The sequence below is a fragment of the Polypterus senegalus genome, chromosome 10 (assembly GCF_016835505.1).
Source record: "Polypterus senegalus isolate Bchr_013 chromosome 10, ASM1683550v1, whole genome shotgun sequence".
NCBI lineage: Eukaryota > Metazoa > Chordata > Cladistia > Polypteriformes > Polypteridae > Polypterus > Polypterus senegalus.
Window position 1 is genome coordinate 148477207 of NC_053163.1, and position 19977 is coordinate 148497183.

Consider the following 19977-nt stretch of genomic DNA (forward strand, 5'->3'; position numbering starts at 1 on the left):
TAAGACCGCTAGAAATCTAAGCAATCGACGGAGATCTCAGAGTTGACATTTGCAGTGCTGATGTCTGTTATGTGCCATTCGGTATGGGATTCATAAAAGCAGTGTTTGTAATGCGCCATCTACTAGAATGACTGAGACACAGCAATCAGGCAGACACTCATCCTTTTATTAACCTTTGTGGTGAAGAAATAGCGTTAATATCAGAAAACTACAAAGCGTTGTCATTTCCAAGGAAACTCTAAAACATCATCTTGAGTACCACTTTGGGGCTTGGACTGCCGTAAAATCATCAAGTCATTCATTTTCAAACTCAACCTGGCTGGGAGTACGAGCAGGACACTTCATGCCTCTCACGTCCTCACCCAAAGTAGGACAAGTTCTTATCTGTACTCAGACTTTTAGTGCAATTTCTAGAAGTGATTCTGAGATACTTGATAAATTCGAGCCCTGGTCACCAACTTGTCTGTCCGAGTCACTGGGGATGTCGGACTACATGACCGCAACGGCCTCTAACTGACACTGCGACTGAAAATTACAAGAAAAAAAGCAGAGTTGACAGACCAGTACTTTGACTACAGAAATATGAACAGATTTAAAACCACATTGAGTAAAAATTCATCAGCTAAATGTTAAATTCAAAAATCCCATTGCAAAGTTTGTAAGGCCAAAGTGCAACTGCATGAGGCACACTAAGAATTTGATTGTCTTGAAGACAATAACTGGCATATGCCCAGTCTACTAGTCCCCCAAGCACAAAATTAGAGGCAGAGCACAATTATGTAAGAAAATGTTTTAATATTGTAGCAGCAAAACACAAAACCTGATTAATCTGCTAAAACAGGAGTTTCTGCTCACTACTGTATACAAAATGTTTGACCCCCGCAGCAGACAACTTAGTGTTTTAATCACACGTTAAGTATAAAAAGGCAGATTATTGCAGTGTTTTTAGCTGAAATTAAAAACACAAGCAGAATAAAAGCATTTTTGTAAGAAATGAGGCTGGAGGAGCAGTAATGGAGACAATGGCTGAATGACTAACCGTCTAGTTCTGAGTAAAATGTGAGTGAAGGCACTGCATTTAAAACATGAGGACCCTGCTACACTAAAACATTGAAGGATGTTCACCGAAAAGGAAATCACCAGTTCAGGCACGTCAGGCAATTTTCAAATGGGCAGTTAAAGCAAATCTGCGCAATCGGCAGTCAGTCCCTAAGTTTGGCTTCACTTAGTTTATCTCCGTTGTGGCCAAACGTCTTGCAATTCAGATCATTTAATATATATATATATATATATATATATATATATATATATATATATATATATCAGATACAAAAAAAGCTCTGTAGTTATGTAATTGCATACTATATGGCAGGGGATTTAAAATACAAAATTTCAGCAAAATGTAAGAAATCCTAACCCCCCAAACAACTAATTTTAAATAATGATTCCAGTGTGAAACTATAAATCACAAAAACATACAACGATGAAATGGCTAACAGAATTAGAAATAAAGCTCTTTCTTATATCCATTGATATTGTGACTCCCTAAACATCACAGCGTTAGGCATTTGGTCTTCTTGAATTGGTTTTTATAAAAACACAACAATCAGGTCCACATTTAAAACGCAAAAGAAAATCAAAATGGCAGCAGGTCAGGCACATTGTTCGTATTGGTAGAATGATTTGCAGTCAGTCACTTTAGAATGGCGTTTGTTCTGAGAGTATGGGATTGGATATCAACGGTTACCGCTTCACACAATTATAAAATGACCCGAGATTCAAAGGGTCTTGGACAGACCAAACAGATTGATCAGACGATCAGGAAACAAAACGCAGGCAGTAGATTTTAAGAGCCGCCGTGTACAAAACACACACATTCTTAAAATTTGCCAAAGTGATCCAACAAAACAGATGGGATCCAGACAGTGCCAGGATTGTTTTACATGTACAGAGGATTTGAATCATTCTGGGCCGATTGCTGATGCGAGCCGGGTGCGCTTTACATGATTTTTATCCCACTTTGAAAGCAAGCGTGCATGTAAACGCAATCGAGACAGTTCGAGACAGGCGTTACGTCCTCCGCACACTTCTTTCAAAGATAAACATTTCTGAAAGGTCTAATTTCTTTTAAAATATTTTTTTCAACCGTGCAGCAAAGCATCCTTTTAAACTGGAATGTCTTATGTGGGTGCCAATGTTTATAAAAGGTACAAACCCAAGTAAGGTTCCTGACATGTGTGGCACAGAAAAGAGGCATTGCTACTTTAGTAAAAACATGGAGGCAGTTCTGGAGCGGTGAACGAGTGCTCGTCTTTTAGCCACACTGACCCAGTCGTACTTTAGTTTTGGCCTCCATGATTACTGTGTACCCCCATAGTAATTTATCTTTTAAGTATACACTAACAATGCACAGTCACAGTTGCCGTTACTCAGAGTATGTGCCAAGCGTTCTATAATAATAATAATATAAAGTTACTGTGACTTACACAGTAGATGTGCAAAGCTCAAATGTGACCCAGAAACGCTTTGTGACGGCAAAGCAGGTGCCCGACTGATCAGTTCCCACGCTGATAAATATTTAAGGCATGCTTGGTTCCACATTCTTATTGGTAATTAAAGTTAAAAGGCAAAAATTGGACTTCAGGTAGATTATGGATGGGATGCCCAATACATGGATAAAACCAGTCTGGCTGTTGTATCCAAAGACTTGAGTGCCCAGGTGTGCTTACATGAACAAATGGAAGGCTAAGTATTTAATGCCCAAATGCTGCTTTTGTTTGCACTTTACCCAAACAGGGGATTTTTGTTTTGGTCAAATATTGACTTAGTTTGCTGCCATCAAGTTAAGGCACATAATACTTATTACACAATACTGATTTTTTTTTTTTTTATGGGAAAAACTGATGTAGCCAAGAGGGTGGTGAGGGGAGTTGTTAGTGCATAGCATTGTGGAAAAGATCTGCTTAGGAATGTCATGTTTTAATTTAATGCAGAAGGCTTCGAAAAGGGTTGAAAAGGCAGTGGAAGTATTTCAAGGTGACTGGCTTACACTTCACCAGGGTCTGCTAAACCAGTAATTTACAACTAGGTGGACAGAGGCTGCCAAGTTAAATTTTCAAATGTGGCCCTTTTTCTGGTAATGTACATTTGCCATATTTGTTTTTTGTTTTTTTTTACTTAGCACTTATCCCTTTGACTTCTTCACCCCACATCACCATTGACTAGAAATTGTTCCCTCTTTGCCTCAAAACACTTGATTTTTTTTTAATCTTTTACTGTAGCATGGATTGACGGACTACATCTTGCAGAGACTTCCGGGTCACTAGTAGCCGCACAACATCTTCGTTTTTCTTTGTGAGGCGTTTTCTGGCCTGGTCGTGGGTTACCATCGTCATATCCCATCCATTTACCTTTCAATTAAAAAAAAAAAAAAAAAGACAGAAATTAGAAACCTAAAAACATGAAACATTGCACTGAATGTGAAACCTTCATAGCATGGCTTAGTACGTCGTGTAGCTGCTTGTGCCAAGTAAACGCGAAGCTACCAAGAAGTTGCTCAATACGAGGGGCAGAACACTCCAAACACACTTAAACATCCCTTTATAGAACCCACTACTGATACTCCAATTTCTCCACCAGTAAACCATTTATGTGAGATACTGCATTCAGTGATTTCTTTTTATGATTTGTTTTTCCTTTATAGCATAAAATTTTTTCATTCTACTACTTGAAGATGTGATTATTTCTGTCTTGGAAAGACAGCCTCTCCATTTTGTGTGCAGACACGGCTTCAAAAATTAAATAGCTAGATAGATACTTTATTAATCCCAAGGGGAAATTCACATACTCCAGCAGCAGCATACTGATAAACAATATTAAAGAGTGATAACAATGCAGGTATAACAGACAATAACTTTGTATAATGTGAAAATTTAACCCCCGTCGCTGTAGCTTCTCCTCTGTTTGGAAATGATCCTGTATGATTGACAGGAGTCTGCTCAGCACCCGTCGCTCTGCCACAGATGTCAAACTGTTCAGCTCCGTGCATACTACAGAGCCTGCCTTCCTCACCAGTTTGTCAAGCCGTGAGGCGTCCATCTTCTTTATGCTGCCTCCCCAACACACCACCGCGTAGAAGAGGGCGCTCACCACAACCGTCTGATAGAACATCTGCAGCATCTTATTGCAGATGTTGAAGGACGCCAGCCTTCTAAGGAAGTACAGTCGGCTCTGTCCTTTCTTGCACAGAGCATCAGCATTGGCAGTCCAGTCCAATTTATCATCCAGCTGCACTCCCAGGTATTTATAGGTCTGTACCCTCTGCAAACAGTCACCTCTGTTAATCGCGAGGTCCAGGGTCTTCTAAAATCCACCACCAGCTCCTTGGTTTTGCTGATGTTCAAGTGTAAGACACACTTTTGTGATCACTAACCCATGTGGCATCTCCAGTGCTATGGAGAAAGCCAGCATTAACCAAAGAAAAGGAAAAGAACACACCACGCAGGTAATGTGTTGGCTGAAAGTCACGATGTGTTACTTTGAACTTGTCACGATTTAAAAGACTTCACCAACATATGAAAGACCCAGATGTAAAACAAGAACATTCATGGAGACACTCCTCTGGGCATGCCACATTGTCTGATAGTGGTCTGACGGATGACATTTCTCAGGGCAGCGCTTGGTAAAGGAGTTGCGCGCTTCAGCGTTGATTGTTCATTCAGGCAGGGGCACGACGTTTTCAGCAATTTGTCTGCCTTTTTCTGCTTCTTAAATATTGCTACTGGGATCAGCACTTCTGTCGGGACATTTATGGCCTTTGATCTTATGATTGGATGTGCTGCTTCTTAATTATGGCAACCTCAAATTGTTAAATTGGTCGTGTTAAACTTGCAGGTTAGTTTAAGGGCATTGGTTGCCCCATTAACTGAGCTGGATTTTGTCAAACCTTTCTTTCTGGAATAGGCAAAGTCTGAGCTGGATCTAAGAAGCATTTAGAAAGCGAAAGAAAGCAGTAGATAAGGTACCACATAAGAAGTTGAGCATCACATTAGGGTTAGAAGTGGGAGGTCATGGTAATGTTTGTAGATGGGTACAGAATTGGCTCAGACACAGGAAGAAGAGGGTTACAGTGTCAGGGATGTTATCAGGATTGGCTGATGTTAAGAAGGGTGGTCAACAGGGGTCAGTGCTAAGGCTGCTGCATTATATATATTATATATGAGGGTGGTCCAAATCTAATTATGCAATTTTAAATAACACTATAACTTAAGTTTATTACATAGAAAAATCACCCTAAAAATCCCGGACAATCGAGAAGTCATGAAGAATTGTCTTTGTGCCGAACTGGAATCGTCCCCGCATAAATCAAAGTCATCCAGACGATCTGGACCACCCTGTATAGGCAAATAATTTCGAATCCATTAAATCATTACAGGCTTGGGTGGATTTGTAGCAGAAGAACTTTAACGTTAGTAAATGTAAAGTATTACACAACAAGTAAAAATGTTAGGTGTGAATATGCAATGGGCATTCTGAAAAATCGAGAGTCCACCTTATGAGAAGGACTTGGGAATCGTAGTGGACTCAACACTGTCAAATGCCAGACAGTGTTCAGAAGCCATTAAGCAGGCTAACAGAATATCAGCTTATATAGCGCATTGATGTGTGGAGTACAAGTCAAAGGAGGTTCTGCTCAGACTTTATAACTCACTGGTGAGGCCTCATCTGGAGTCCTGTGTGCAGTTTTGGTCTCCAGGCTACAAAAAGGTCATAGCAGCACTAGAAAAAGGTCCAGAGAAGAGCAACAGGGCTGATTCAGGGCTACAGGGGATGAGTTATAAGGAAAGATTAAAAGAGCTGAGCCTTTACAGTTTAAGCAAAAGATCATGAAGAGGTGACATGACTGAAGTGTTTAAACTTATGAAGTGAATTAGTCCAGTGGATCAAGACGGTGACTTTAAAACGAGTTCATCAAGAACACAGGGACACAGTTGGAATCTTGTGAAGGGTAAATTTCACACAAACATTAGGAAGTTTCTCATTACACAGAGAACCGCAGACACTTGGAATAAATGACCAAGTAGTGTGGTAGACAGTAGGATTTTAGGGACTTTCAGGACTAGACCTGATGGTTCTTTTTTTAGAAGAACTGGATAGGACTGGCGAGCTTTGTTGGGCTAAATGGCCTGCTCTCATCTAGAGTGTTCTAATGTTCTTAAAAAAAGGAAAAAAAAAGCAGACTTGGTGAGTCATCCACATCTTTGGCCTGACAGATCACGCAAGTATGACTTAATCTGTTCCAGAAATGCAGATTTGGCTAAATCCAGGTTTTCTTAAATAAAATAAAATTTCGATGAATACCAATTTACTTTAGTCAGATTTTATACTAATCCTGCTTTCTGGAACAGATCCCTTGGGGAGAGGTTTGACAAGGTATAAATATACTTTCTTAAATATAAGACCAAAAAAAAAAAAAAGCCATTAAAAAGATTCCCAAATTTTTACCTGCATTATTTTGTCTCCCACTAGGAGCCCTGCAACCTCAGCAGGTCCCCCTTCCGTCACTCTGGTAACATAAATACCCTAAAAGAAAAAGAAAAATGACAAAACATCTAACTTGAATGACCTATGAGTTCTCATCTGCCATTACATTTAATATCACAGATGTTTAGCACTAAATACATGTAAAAGCTGTAATGGCCTAGCATGCCAGCTAAAACTGGTGCCTAAACTGCACTCAATATTGCCACCATGGGTTGCTGTTCCCCTATTCCCTTGTACAGAAATATGCAGATTACAAAAATAAATGGTTAAATACAGGGTGCCATCAAGTAAGTGAGATTAAATATTCATAACATGCCTGGCAAAAATGTTATCCAAAAAAAAAAAAAAAAGTAAATTTCAGTGTAAATCTGTGTCAGTTCTAATGAAAGAAAGCACTAGAAACAAACATTTAGCAATTGGAACCAAAAAAAAAAAAAAAAACACACACACCATAACAATGATTCTACCATTTTGTAATCCCACTTAACCCTGAGCAGGGTCAAAGGGGGCCAGAGCCTATCCCAGCAAGCATAAAGTGCAAGGCAGGAGCAATCTCCAGCCTATCCATCACACTCCAGTGCACTCTCTCACACACACAAAGCAACTTTTAACATTCAGTCAATTCTACCAGTTTTTTTTTTAACCCTTTGGTCCGGTTCCAACTTCTTGGGGTGGAGGGAATACAGTAAAAAGGAATTTATTTGAATGGTCGTCGGGGTGAACATTATTAACTCGGGCAGATGTCAACTTTTGTCAGTAGAAGGGGTTAACGGTAGTAATCAACCGTAAACTGTGACAAAACCCGCCATTCTGTCAGAGTTGGATTCGCTTTACCAGAAGGAAAGTTAGCTTCATCGGTTTGACCGCGATTCCCTGTGCTTGAGCGAGTAGCAAGGCGCAAACGGCAAAAATGACATCGACATCTGGCAGGAGATCAAAGCGATTGTGCAAAGCAAAATACTCCCGTGTACATTTCGGAAAATGATTGCTGAACTGGAATCTTGAGTTGTCAAACTCAGATTTCGATATCATTGATCAACAACAAATGTGAGGTAGCAGCATCAGCTGATCGTGGTGCAGAGCGGGTTTGTAAAGCTGTCACTGCCAACGGGAGGACTGCCACTTACCGTGACAAGAGATCGTGATACACTGCGACCGCCACTGCCGCCTCGCCCATGCCATATGAAGACAGCCTGCCAACCGGCCTGCCACTCTTTCCTGGCAAACTGGTGGCCACAGCACTCAGCAACAGATGTTTTATGATAGATAGATACTTTATTAATCCCAAGGGGAAATTCACATTATGTTCCTTTCTGTGAGAAACCATTGCTTGGTGTGCTTTTCAGAAAACTTTTTTTTTTGGAAAAAATATTCAACCCAGGCCAGGGAGTACAGAAAAAAAAAAAAAAAAAACTCCAGCCAAATCTGTAGGGGTTCCACGCCATGAGACCGCCCAGCCCCCTCTAGGCATTCTACCGAACATAAATGATCAGTCCTCATTGTATTTTGAACTTGATGGCGGTCTTGATGGGCTTCTGGCCTTTAATCCATCAATGTAGTGACACCAGGTGGGCACGACACAGACGGGTGTGGGACACAAGTGTTTTTATTTTTATTTTTTTCCCCCCTTGTGGGAGATGTCTTCCCGTTCCCCACAAGTATAACACAATCCCCAAGCAGTTTTCTTCCTTCTCTTATCTCTTCTCCTCCACTCCTCCTCAGGCAAGCTTTATCCACCTCCTCCCAACTCTGGCTCCGAGTAGTGGCTGCTGGCTCCTTTTATAGGGCACCCAGAACTTCTCCAGGTGCTCGTTCCAGCAGCACTTCCGGGTGTGGAAGAAGAGCTGCACTCCATGGCTCAGTGTACTAAAGAACCGACTCCATCCAGTTCCATGGCTTTTTCTGTGTGTAGTCTCTTCTGTTGTCTCCTCACTTGGTCATCAGTTATGGACAGCTCTTACTGTTGATCACAGGTAGAAGCAGGGATGGTATAACAGGACTGGTCATTGGAAGGTGGTGGTGGTGGAAGGAGGGAAAAATGTATTTTAAAAAACTGGTTCAGGGTGTTAGCTTTACCACCTTCTCTTCGAGCACTGGAGCCCTGGATTTTTGGAGTCCAATAATTATCCCAAATCTATTCTCCAAATGTTACTTGTAAACTCTAGTGTTCTTACTTTTACATCATCCCTCTTTCACACCGATCACCAGAACCCCTCCTGCGTTTTTTCCTCCCACACCATATGAGGTCTCTGTCTGCTCAAATAAGGTGAAATCCATCAACCATTTAAAACAGTGCAATGCCCAAGCACACCCTTACCTTGTCAGTTTTATCTTCAGTATATGGATTCTGTCCTGGGTCTTGATCAATTCCACCGCCAATGCTAAATCCAAGTATAAGATTTTCTCCATGACGTAACTTATGAATTTCAATGCGTTGCTAAGAAGACAAAAATGAAACGTTAACTTCTGTATATGCAAATGAGAAAACATTTTCTTCAATAGATTCCTTTTACAACCACATAAAAATGACAAAATGAATGACTTTAAGGCATGTTTTGGAACAGCATCTTCAAAACCTTTTATCCACACTACCCCAGCATTTCTAAACAACGAAAATATTTTTTTGAAAATGCCTCCGGCTCAGCACTGAACTGAGGGTGGGTGAAAATGGAGAGTTTTGAAAATAATGATTCTAATCAGGCTCAGATTGGCTAATGCTCATTACCTGGCCCTTCCACGTTTGGATCCTGCTCATTACAACTTCTTATTCCTTGATTGGTCACCCAAGATTACGCAAAAATATCAAAAGAAGCTCTCCTAGGTCATCAGTATCAAGGTGGTGTGTGTGTGACGATGCGGGTTCTCTTCAGGCTCCCAACGTCCTGATGGGGTCCTGAACCCAACACCGTCAATAATGTCACCGAGATGAGCTGACAAATGGGGACAAATCTCACATGGAGCCAGGATCGCGCCCACAAAGAACGGCACGGCTATGCAGATTTAAAAAAAAAACCCGTCCCTTTTTCTTGAAGCCGCGGACCCGCTATACCACAGTGTGAATGGTGCGGATCCTGGTCCATGCTCCCCGTCCACATTGGGAGCCTGTCCAACCCAACACCGTCGGTAATGCAACCGGATGAGCTGTGCAATGAGGACAAATCATACTGAGCAAGGGGATGGTGTAAAGGTGCGAAAGTGTTTTTATTAAAAACTAAAACCAAACAGTGTCCAATTAAAGTGCAGTGCCTCAAGGTGTCCATAAATAAATAATCCATCAATAAAAAGGTAAAAACCCCCAAATATTTAAAACAAGGCTAAAACACAAGAATAAAACCTGCAGAAGACATTGGGGCCACACCAGCCAAACACAGCTCCTTCCCAATCTCTCCAGCTCACCCAAGGTTTTCTCAGCTGAAGAGACTTCAGCAGTCCTCTCGCTAACCGACCCCTGTCTTGGCTGCCTCCACCACACCGCTTGGGGTCGGTTTTCCTCCCGTCTTCCTTCTCGCACACATAGTCGTCCCTCAGATCCCTAGGCAGGACTCCACCTCAATCGAACCCACTCCTACACGTTGTTATTGGGTGTGATCCATCCCTCGAGCACCGATCCTTCACTCCATATGGGACCGCTGACCTCTCTCTTTCAGCTGGCAGGCTTGTCCACTCTCTTACATTGCCCCAATGCCGCACTCTCACTCTCCAAACCTTTCCCCTCTTCCATTCTCTTTTCCACCTCTTTTCTCTCTCTCTGTGCCAGCCTGTACTCCTACGGCTCAATCTCACACCGCTGGAAGCCGATTAAGCAATTGAGAACAATCGCATGCATGCATACATGCATATACATATAAAAATCTTCATTTGGATCTTGATCTTTGTCCGCGAATTAATTAGAAGAAGCACTAGATGGCAGTAGAGAGACAGCTAAAACATAGGCATTGCATTAAGAATCTCCTCCAGGCTTATACTACTGAAGACTGTAGTACGCCAGTCACACCTCAAAACACAGACATTCAAACTAAACAAATTGTTGTGCTTTAAATTAACTAAAGAGATCTTCATTTAGATCTTGATCTTTATTTGTCCGCGAATTCCACGCATGCGTAGACCACCTTCCAGTTAAGTATGTTGTTGTTACTCACGGATGTCAATAATGTGCCGGAATAACGAAAGTGGTGGTGGACAGTGTTACGCTGGTTAGCTTCTGAGGCCTGGTTAGAGAATGAGATTGACAAAGATAAAAGGTACATGTCTACGTAACATATGGATGAAAGAAAGACAGTGGGTAAAATGAATGACAACGTAACAGCACGTTCTGGAAATTATTATTGTTACGTTGTAGCCGGCGAGTACTGCGCATCTCACAGTTGTACCGTGGCTTGCTCACATGTCAGTGAAGTGATCCCTATTTATGCTTTAAAGAGCCTGGATACCTATGTGTCCCCCTTTTATAACCATTGCTCCGTGTATATTGCCTTACTCTTTGGATTGCCACAAAGCAACCTGCGAGATTGGAGAACGGTTGAGAAGAGATCGTGAGAGGAGACGACAGCGTCGTGAAAACGAGACAGACTGTGAACGGACAGAAGCAGAAATGCTGCTACACCACCATATAATTACGCTTCGGACAGTGATTCCGAGTAGGCTGTTCCTATCGAATCAATGTCCAAGGGTTTTCTTTCGTAATTTTGTTTCCCTTATAAAAAAAAAAAATCATAATGCTGTGCGACAAAGGGCCCAGTTCACGACTGGCAGCTGCGTTTAAACAGGGAGCCCGTCACAGACAACTTTAACACGCGCAATAACTAGTTGTGTGTGTGTGTGTGTGTGTGTGTATATATATAATATATACACACACACACACACACACACACACACACACAGTTAAATGGGAATAATGTATTTTTTTCTTTTTAACAATATTTTCATCTTGCTTTTCATTCTACTTTTATAGGTGTTCTAATTGTTTAATTAATCCATTATTTATTAATTAGTGGGTCTGACACTAAAGTAGTTGCAGCCTTTGATGATTTAGTATTGTTTGCCAGCGTGTCTCTCTGCTCATTTTTAATTCTCATTAATAACAAAGGGGGCAAACTACACAGAGAAAGGGCAAAATATAACGAAATCAACAAAAGTACGTATTTAAATCTATATCAAAAGCAGAAATATTTCTAAAAGGTTGTATAAGTGTAAAAAAATCATGCTGCTGTGCTTTTCTGAATGTAGAAGAAAAATAATCCCAGCTAATTAAATAAGATCAGTGCTATAAGGTGTTGTCAATGATTAGGAATCTGCTTGGAATAAAAACCTGCAGCCACAGTGTGCCTCACAGGACTGAGGTTGGGAAACAATGATCTCCTCTAAATCAACAGTTCCGGCCTGCATAGTGAATATAAACATTCATTTTTATCTGACCCTCACAGACCTCCTGAAACCCATCTATGAATCCACGGACCTCAGGTTAAGAACCCTGGCACTAAAGCAACCATTAATCTTTCAGGCCTTGTCAATGGTAGCCCACAAGAAGTGTTTATTGTCATCATCCCAAAGTTCAGGTCACGCCTAGTGATGGCAGAGGAACATTATGCAATTTGCTGAGAATGTAAACCTCAAAAACAATAAACACACACACAAACACACTTGACAAGTGCCAACAATTCCGTTCCCACATTAGCGGCAACTTTTCCCACCATTCAGCCTCTCTCTGGTATATATACAGGTAGTCGTTTACGAAGTGCCCTGCCCAGTGAGAAGTACTGCAAACACAATACAGGACACAGGTGGTACAGTGGTTAGTGCCGTTACCTCACGGCTCCGGAGAAACAGACACTGCCTTTGTGGAGCTCGCTTGCAGATTTCTTGCCGACATTCCAGAGATGTGCAGGTTTGTTGAACTGACAATTCCAAATTGTCTCAAGTGTAGCGTGTACAGGAGTGTGCCCTGTGACCAACTGGCACCATGCCATGGGCTGGTTTTTGCCTTATGCCCAAACGACTGGAGATTCATAACCGACTTTATAATGGTATGCAAAACATGTCAGGGCTTTAGATGCAACAGATACTGAAAATAGGTGAACAGGCGGTGACCCTTTGGTTTGACAGGATTCAGCTGGATTCCTTCAACATCCCCTCAAGGCAGAGACCACCTCACAACCACCAACCATTTAGAACTTACACATCTTTTACAACTGGTCAGCAACAGCTGTGCCTGAATTGCAGAAGACATTTCAGAGTTAACAAGGACGCTTAGTTTTTCCAAGTGCATGTCTACATCCTGTTCATCTTGTTTTCTATACCATTTTCTTTTCTGCATAAAGTAGTACTAGGGTGTTGTACCGTGTTAGCCATTCTGAGTGTAGTGAGAAGTCAAGCAAAATGACACCTTTTATTCGCTAACTAAAAAGATTACAATGTGCAAGCTTTCAAGGCAACTCAGGCCCCTTCTTCAGGCAAGTTGTAATACAGAAACTGAAGTTCCTGGTGTTTATACATACACTAGGGCAAAAAAAAAAAAAAAAGTAAAAAAATATATAAATGTAATTATTTAATTTGGATTATTACAGAGATTCACATCTTTTAATTAATGGGCACCTTGCCAACTGTAGGTCCTCCTGCCAAAGGCAGCAGATGACTCGATCGCCTCTCACCTTCTCAGACAGATAAGACACCATCACCCAGAACAGCTAGTCTGTTGTGCATAAATACAGATGGTTGCTAAGGCGCTGGCTCCTGTTCGCTCTAGTTCACGATTACATTAAACATGTACACACAATGAGTTTCTTACACATCCCAAAATAGCCGATAGGGGAAAAAAAAAAATAGAAAAAAAAAAAAAGTACAAATTTTAGCAGCAATGTGTGCACATGTGAGAAACAAAGGAGATTCTAATCAGGTCCTGGAATTAGGGATGTCTCACTTCCTGGTGGCCAGCATAACGCTTAACCTCCAATATAAGAATATAAGAAACTTGACAAATGGGAAGAAACCATCGAGTGCATCAAACACATTTGTTTAGCTGATACAGTCCCGATCAGAAGTTTAAGACCACTTGAAAACTGGCAAAAAAATCATTTTTGCATGGTTGGATCTTAACAAGGTTCCAATTAGAGCTTCAACATGGAACAAGAAGAAATGGGAGCGAGACACAACATTTTTTGAGCATTCAATTAATTGAAAATAACGATTAAATTAAAACAGGATCGGGACTGTATCTCATCCAGATGGGTCTTAAAGGTTAAAGTTTCTGCTTCAACTCCATGGCTTAGTAATTTGTTCCAGACACTACCCCACAAGTGTGACCCAAGGATGTCAGATTCTCTACTTAGTTACTCCAATTGTTTTCCCGATAGGCATAATGCAGTGGGTCCAAGTGGTCTTTCACAAAAGGACTCGTATACTCCAGTCCATGGAGTGAGGTGTACTACTTAATTCATCTCCTTTTATACTTTTTTCTTACCTCATTGTAAGCATCAGATCATCGGACTCTCTGGAATCCCACAAAAATGTATCCATCGCTTACAACTTATTCAAAATTCTGCTAATTACCTGTTCTAAATCCACTGAACATATTACACCTATTTGCTCTCAACTTCACTGGCTCCCTGTTTACTACCGAATACAATACAAAATACTGCTCTTAACGTTTAAAGCTCTCGCAGTCTCGCTCTTCCCTACCTCACTGATCTCCTACAGACCTACACTCCCCCTCGCACCCTCAGATCCTCATCTGCAGCTCGACTTTCTGTACCACACATCAAACTCTGTTCTATGGGAGCTCGAGTGTCCTCTTAGTGCTCCTCGACTCAGGAATTATCTTCCCTCTCGTATCCGTCAACTAGACTCAATAACAGATTTTAAACCTGCCCTCAAAATCTCTTTTCAAACTGGCGTACCAATTGTGAATTTTACACTGTTACTGCCGGTTATCTTTGTTTGTTTGCTACTTATTGCTTTTTGATTTATCGTGCTTTGTTTTTATTTTATTACTGTTGTTTAATTTCATTGTAAGTTGACTCTGAGTGTTAAAGGCACATATTAAATTTATTATTATTATAATTAAAATGCAGAACTTTATCACCTCCTCCGATAGTTTCTGACTTGTGTCAATTCTCCCATTATTCTAAATGCCGATTCATTCAGAGGGGTGTTCAGCAGATACTAGTTAAACGCAAAGCACTGTGGGCATTACAACTCTCCTGTTCACATTCAAAATGCAGAGTTTTCAGGAAGCAACTGTTAATAATGCAGCATAAAATGCAAACATTTTACACGTTTTGACTATACAAAGGATAACAGACATGTGGATTATGGGACACGAGTTAGCAAGGTTGTTTTTTTTCTTCTCCTTGGACTTTTTCACATTGTCTGTGTTCTCCAGAACTGGTCACCACATGGTTCCATCAAGTTTGAATCTTCAACATGTAATTTGTCCATGAAAATGTGACCTAAAAAAATTCTCAGCCACCACTGCAAACTACATGTGGCAAGTAACAAAAAAAAAAAAAATTTAAAATTTGTGAATGGAGCTCCTTTAAGCCCACATCACCCATGACCCCCTTCTGCATATATGGGATTTTCAGTTAATATATCATAATCCTTAACAATGTATTACAAGTGTGTAGATTGCGACTCAGGCCTAAGAATGCAATACTCTGATCATTACCTTGTCAAGTAAGCAAGGCAGCTACTGTGGCAGAACGTCAGAGGTTTCGCCTCAGGCGCGGTAATCTAAGGTTTGAACCCCGTAAGGGGATGCAAAAGTGAGTATACCTATTAAGACCCCTTAAGGGCGAAACATGTGTTGTGTACTCTTTGTATTATTTGGCAAATACTATATAATATACAAACACAAAGCTCTAACAGAATGAATTCTCTCTCTATTATAATAAAACAATTCTGGGACAAGACTTTTTAGCCTGGGACGAGACACTTTCACATCCCAAGAGACGAGACTTTGTGCCAAGAGATTTAACCACGCCTGGAGCTGGAAATAAAAGACAAAGAGTAGATGACAAAGTAGAATGTCCTAAAGAATTCAAAAATGTTGGCATGATACACATGCAGAGCATGTAATGGATAGATAATGGAAGTACGAAAAGTTGAAAGTCTCAAAAAAATGATACTAAAAGGTCACATTAACGCAAATATTACTCGGTGAAATAACAGAACAGCAAAATGAGATTGAACATATTGTTTGGATATAAACTTTAAGACGGAGACTTGTAGATCGTCTAATTCATGTTGCCATCTGGGAAAAGCAGTGTTTCTTCCCAATGAAGAGGCGTAACCCCGAGAATTAAAAGATTTGTTGTTTGGTGAATGTGATATCCACATACGTGAGCGACAGAGACACAAAGTGGCTGGCGCGTAGCACAGGCCAGGGGAGGTTGGCAAGCAAAGCCCCCAGTTAAACATAATGAAATGGACTGACTGTAACTCAAGGGTAAACAAAATAGACATTAGGTCTCTGCTTCATCATAGAGAAGCCACCAACATAATTTTCCTCAAGGTCAGAATGAGGTAAATGAGTAACAAACACCCCTCTTGAATTCGGGGATAAACGGATAGGAAAGCCCATACACCCCTCCTATGAAGTGGTGCTAAGAATAATGGGAGAATCCACTAATCACCCCTCTTAACAGAATAATGGGAGAATTGGCAAAGGTCAGAAGCTATTGGAGGAGGAGGTGATAAAGTTCTGCATATTAAGAGTCAGATGATGTGATGTAGAGGATGAGGTAATGGTAATAAGTAAAAAAAGGAGATGAATTAAATTGTACACTTCACTCCATGGACTGAAACATTTGCACAAATCAGCAATTGCTCTGCATTCTCATCTGGATTCTGGAACTACCTTGTTTGAAGATAAAAGTTTCTTCCACAACTCGTGCTACTCAACAGGCCTCGTTCTATTTAGAACGTCCCAGCAGTACATATATCCAAGCCACCGTTGGCTTTCAATTTAGCGATTACCCAAATAATTCCCAATATACTACCATTTGAGTAAAAACCATTTGATTTTTCGACTAATTATCCTTGCAACAGTGTCTGAATGAATGAAAACAGTGTAACTTTAGTCACAGCTATTCCTGAATTGTTACTGATGCATGCCATGCCTCCCTTGGTGATCTCTCTTATCTTCTGCAAGGCTCTATTTCTCCAATGCCCCTACAGACTCCATCTGCCTTCTTGAACATTCTCAGGCTTATAACGTGTAATGCGAACACTCCAAAAGGTTCACGAAATACAGAGCTCAGCATACCTGTGTGACATGTTGCGGTCAATCACATATCCATCCCTGCCCTATGTTCAGAGAGAAATGCCGACTACTAAAATGCAGTTTGCATCTCTGACCACCTGATCACTTGGATGCAGCTGGCTTTAATGTTACCTCACACAGAGTGGTGAGGAAAATGTAGAAATCTGCCTGCTACCTCACACATTGCAATCGCATTCAAAGTTGGGTACAATACTTGACAAACGGTTGATTGTGACATACCCAAATTATTGTGATTGCAAAGCTGCTCCCCGTGGCCAAAAAACAATGTTATCAACACGATCATTTCGGCTGAGAGAACATGGCTTTTACATGTATATTGAGCAATCATGACAAATACAAGATTTGTTATAAATGTTAATCCATCTTTGTCAAATCTGTATCTTTGAATGAGTTCATTGTTGTCTAGCGTTTCCAAAACATTCAACCTCTCCCAGGATATATGTGTCGATCTCTAGCAGCTCCTATCGAGTTCGGACAACTCATAAGCTCTTCTAAATCCTGGTGAAGTTAAGAGTAGTTTCCAAAATTAGAAAATCTGATAAAACACTTTTACTCCTACTATTAACAGCGAGACCAAATTTGCCTCACTCAGACTTTTGAGACATTTAGGACCATTTTAATACTCTGAGACACTTGATAAAAATGGTGTATGTGAACAGACAACCAAATGATGGCTCACCTGGAAGTACAATACATAGAACACAACATCGAGGAATAAGGAACACAGGGGTAGGACCTCCTAAAGAATTTCCCCATGGGATTAATAAAGTTTATCTAACTTAATTAACAGACAAAAAGCTTGTCTGTCTGATGTTGCACATTTTACACAACGATGGAAAAAAAAGGGACAAAATGCAGCTAAACTTGCTGTACCAGTTAACCCCTCATATTGTTACTGGTTCCATTAGGTAGCATGCTATTGGTTTCCAGGAAAAGAGGCTAGCATGACAGTACTGCTCGGCCTTCAGTCGCGTAATCGGACATACCCAGCGATTTTCAAGCGTGTAAATTGACACAGCGTGGTGAAAAGATCAGCAACTGCGACGTACACTACTGTATTGACTTGTGTAAATATGTATGCAGGCCGGCACCTAGGAAATTCTGGGCCCTAGGCAGCTAACAGAGTTCGGGCCCCTTGTGCGTTTCAAATATGTGCGTATATTTTAAAACGCCACTTAAAGGGTGGACCCCTAACAAGTGTCATGGTTGTCTCCCCCAGGTGCGGGCCTGACGTATGGGATGCAGACTACAAGTAGAATCTGTGTTATGAGACATTGACTTCATATATATTAGAGCAAAATTTAGACAATTTGATTGAAATATAGCGTATATGCTATGTACATAATTCCCCCCTTTCCTCTTACTAAATCTTCACCCCCACCCCAGGGTCCAATTATAAAAGTTGTGGGTAGGCCGGTTTCTATCCCACCAACATTTCTAAACTCAAATCATTCACTTCTTCAGGGCCACGGCACCCTGGAACCTATCACAGCAACCGTGGCATTTATGTTGCACAGATACACAATGTCAGATTTGCATCGAATGCTACTAAAGTTGACAAAAAGATGCATTTACCCTGCAACCTCATTAGTTTCCAGCAGAATACATGGAGGAAACCCTCAACCCAGCATCTCTAGCCTTGTGATGCAAACTATGGTACCTTTTGCCACAATGCCCATCCACCTTCCAAATTAAAAGCTTCAGATTGTGGTTTGAAAACTAAGGTTAACTGGCAACTCAACAAACAAAAAAAAAAAAAATGGCCCACTTTGACTGCATGTGTGTGAAACATTTCACCAGATAAACTGGCACCCTATCCAGCACTGGTGTGCACCTTGTGCCCAATAAGCACCAGTTCCTCAGGAATCTGTGCAGTACAAGCATGTAACGAAATGGACATACACATGGGGTGCTGAAGCCACTTTCTGCAGCTGAACGTTGGAGTTAAAATGGCACGCTAATCCAACACTGGGCACACTAAGCTGGGTTTGGCTGCCACTCAATTTAACTGCCTAGCCTTATCTGGGATCCCACCCATTGTTCAAACACTGGGAGAATATGCAAATTCCACATACAAACCACATAAGCCTGGTATCAAAGTGGGGATCAACAACTTTATATACAGCACACATTAAATTATGACATTCTTACTTCAAGAAACCAAACTGAATATTCACGTAGCGCGTATATCTGCGCAAAGCGGGACTCGGGGGGGAAAAAAAACACCACGTCTGCGAAGCGTTGCGGTGCAGAAATCTGGGCGTCCATAAATAACAAATTGCATATTCAGGCAGCTCCGTGACATTTTTTTTCTATTCATTGAAACAGTTAGTACCTTAAGCGGTGCGTATTTAGTTTCTACATACCGTTCTTCGTCTTTTTAAAAACTTTGTATGACGTTTTAGTCATCAACACACCCACCCACAGACTTTCATTACGAATGCATCGCCTTCGTTGGAGAGGAACAAAAAAGTTAATGGTAGAAAGTAAAAGTTGAGCAACAACGAAAGACCGTTCGCCAACCGGCCGGGCCTCCGTAATCGTTTGATCCGACTGCCTCTCCAGGCGACGCCCCTGCTTCCTTGGGGCCTGAGAGGTGAAAAGTAATAATCTGACTGTAAATGAACACACCAACACGTCCACTAGCTCTCTCAATGCCGCCACGACCGAACTCGCTTACCACTACGGCCGTGACCGGCTGTCCCGGGATATGAGCCATCCTGTAGTCCGCTCCGAGCCGCGCCTCTTCACGGTTCTCTTTCTCAACGAGAGGGCACGGCGACGCCGCACTGCCCAGGCTGGCTCACGGACTCCTGAAGACTTGGATTTGTTTATTCATAAGCCCGTCTCATGAATTATTCATGAGTGCGAAAGGCGTGGTCCATTGTCCTGACATGCTCGGGCGGTGGCGCCGGCGTTCTTAGCTTAATGTAAATCTTTTAGGCTCCTGACACAAAGGTAACTGTTTGCTTTTTTGTGAACTTTGATCTTATATATCGACATATGTTTTACATTTCACTTTACCAAACTCTTGAGTGCAGAGGCAGTGTGTGTCAAATACGGAGATTCGCAAGCAGCGCGTCTCAAAAACTTCGAGTCGAGGGGTGCCGAGAAGCGAACTCTCTTAATTTGTTTTAAATTTGAAATCTCAGTTT

The 19977-nt window shown here is 41.3% G+C and overlaps 1 protein-coding gene across 1 annotated transcript; it reads right to left on the reverse strand.

Annotated features, from left to right (window-relative positions):
* Positions 1 to 775: 775 nt before the first annotated feature.
* tax1bp3 (Tax1 (human T-cell leukemia virus type I) binding protein 3) lies at positions 776 to 19644 on the reverse strand. The gene is made up of 4 exons (XM_039767039.1): positions 19503 to 19644; positions 8861 to 8980; positions 6505 to 6582; positions 776 to 3410 (listed from the first exon to the last, which is right to left on the reverse strand). The coding sequence occupies exons 1-4, from the start codon at positions 19539 to 19541 to the stop codon at positions 3273 to 3275; spliced, it is 375 nt and encodes a 124-aa protein (XP_039622973.1). The 5' UTR covers positions 19542 to 19644; the 3' UTR covers positions 776 to 3272.
* Between the last annotated feature and the right edge of the window lie 333 nt (positions 19645 to 19977).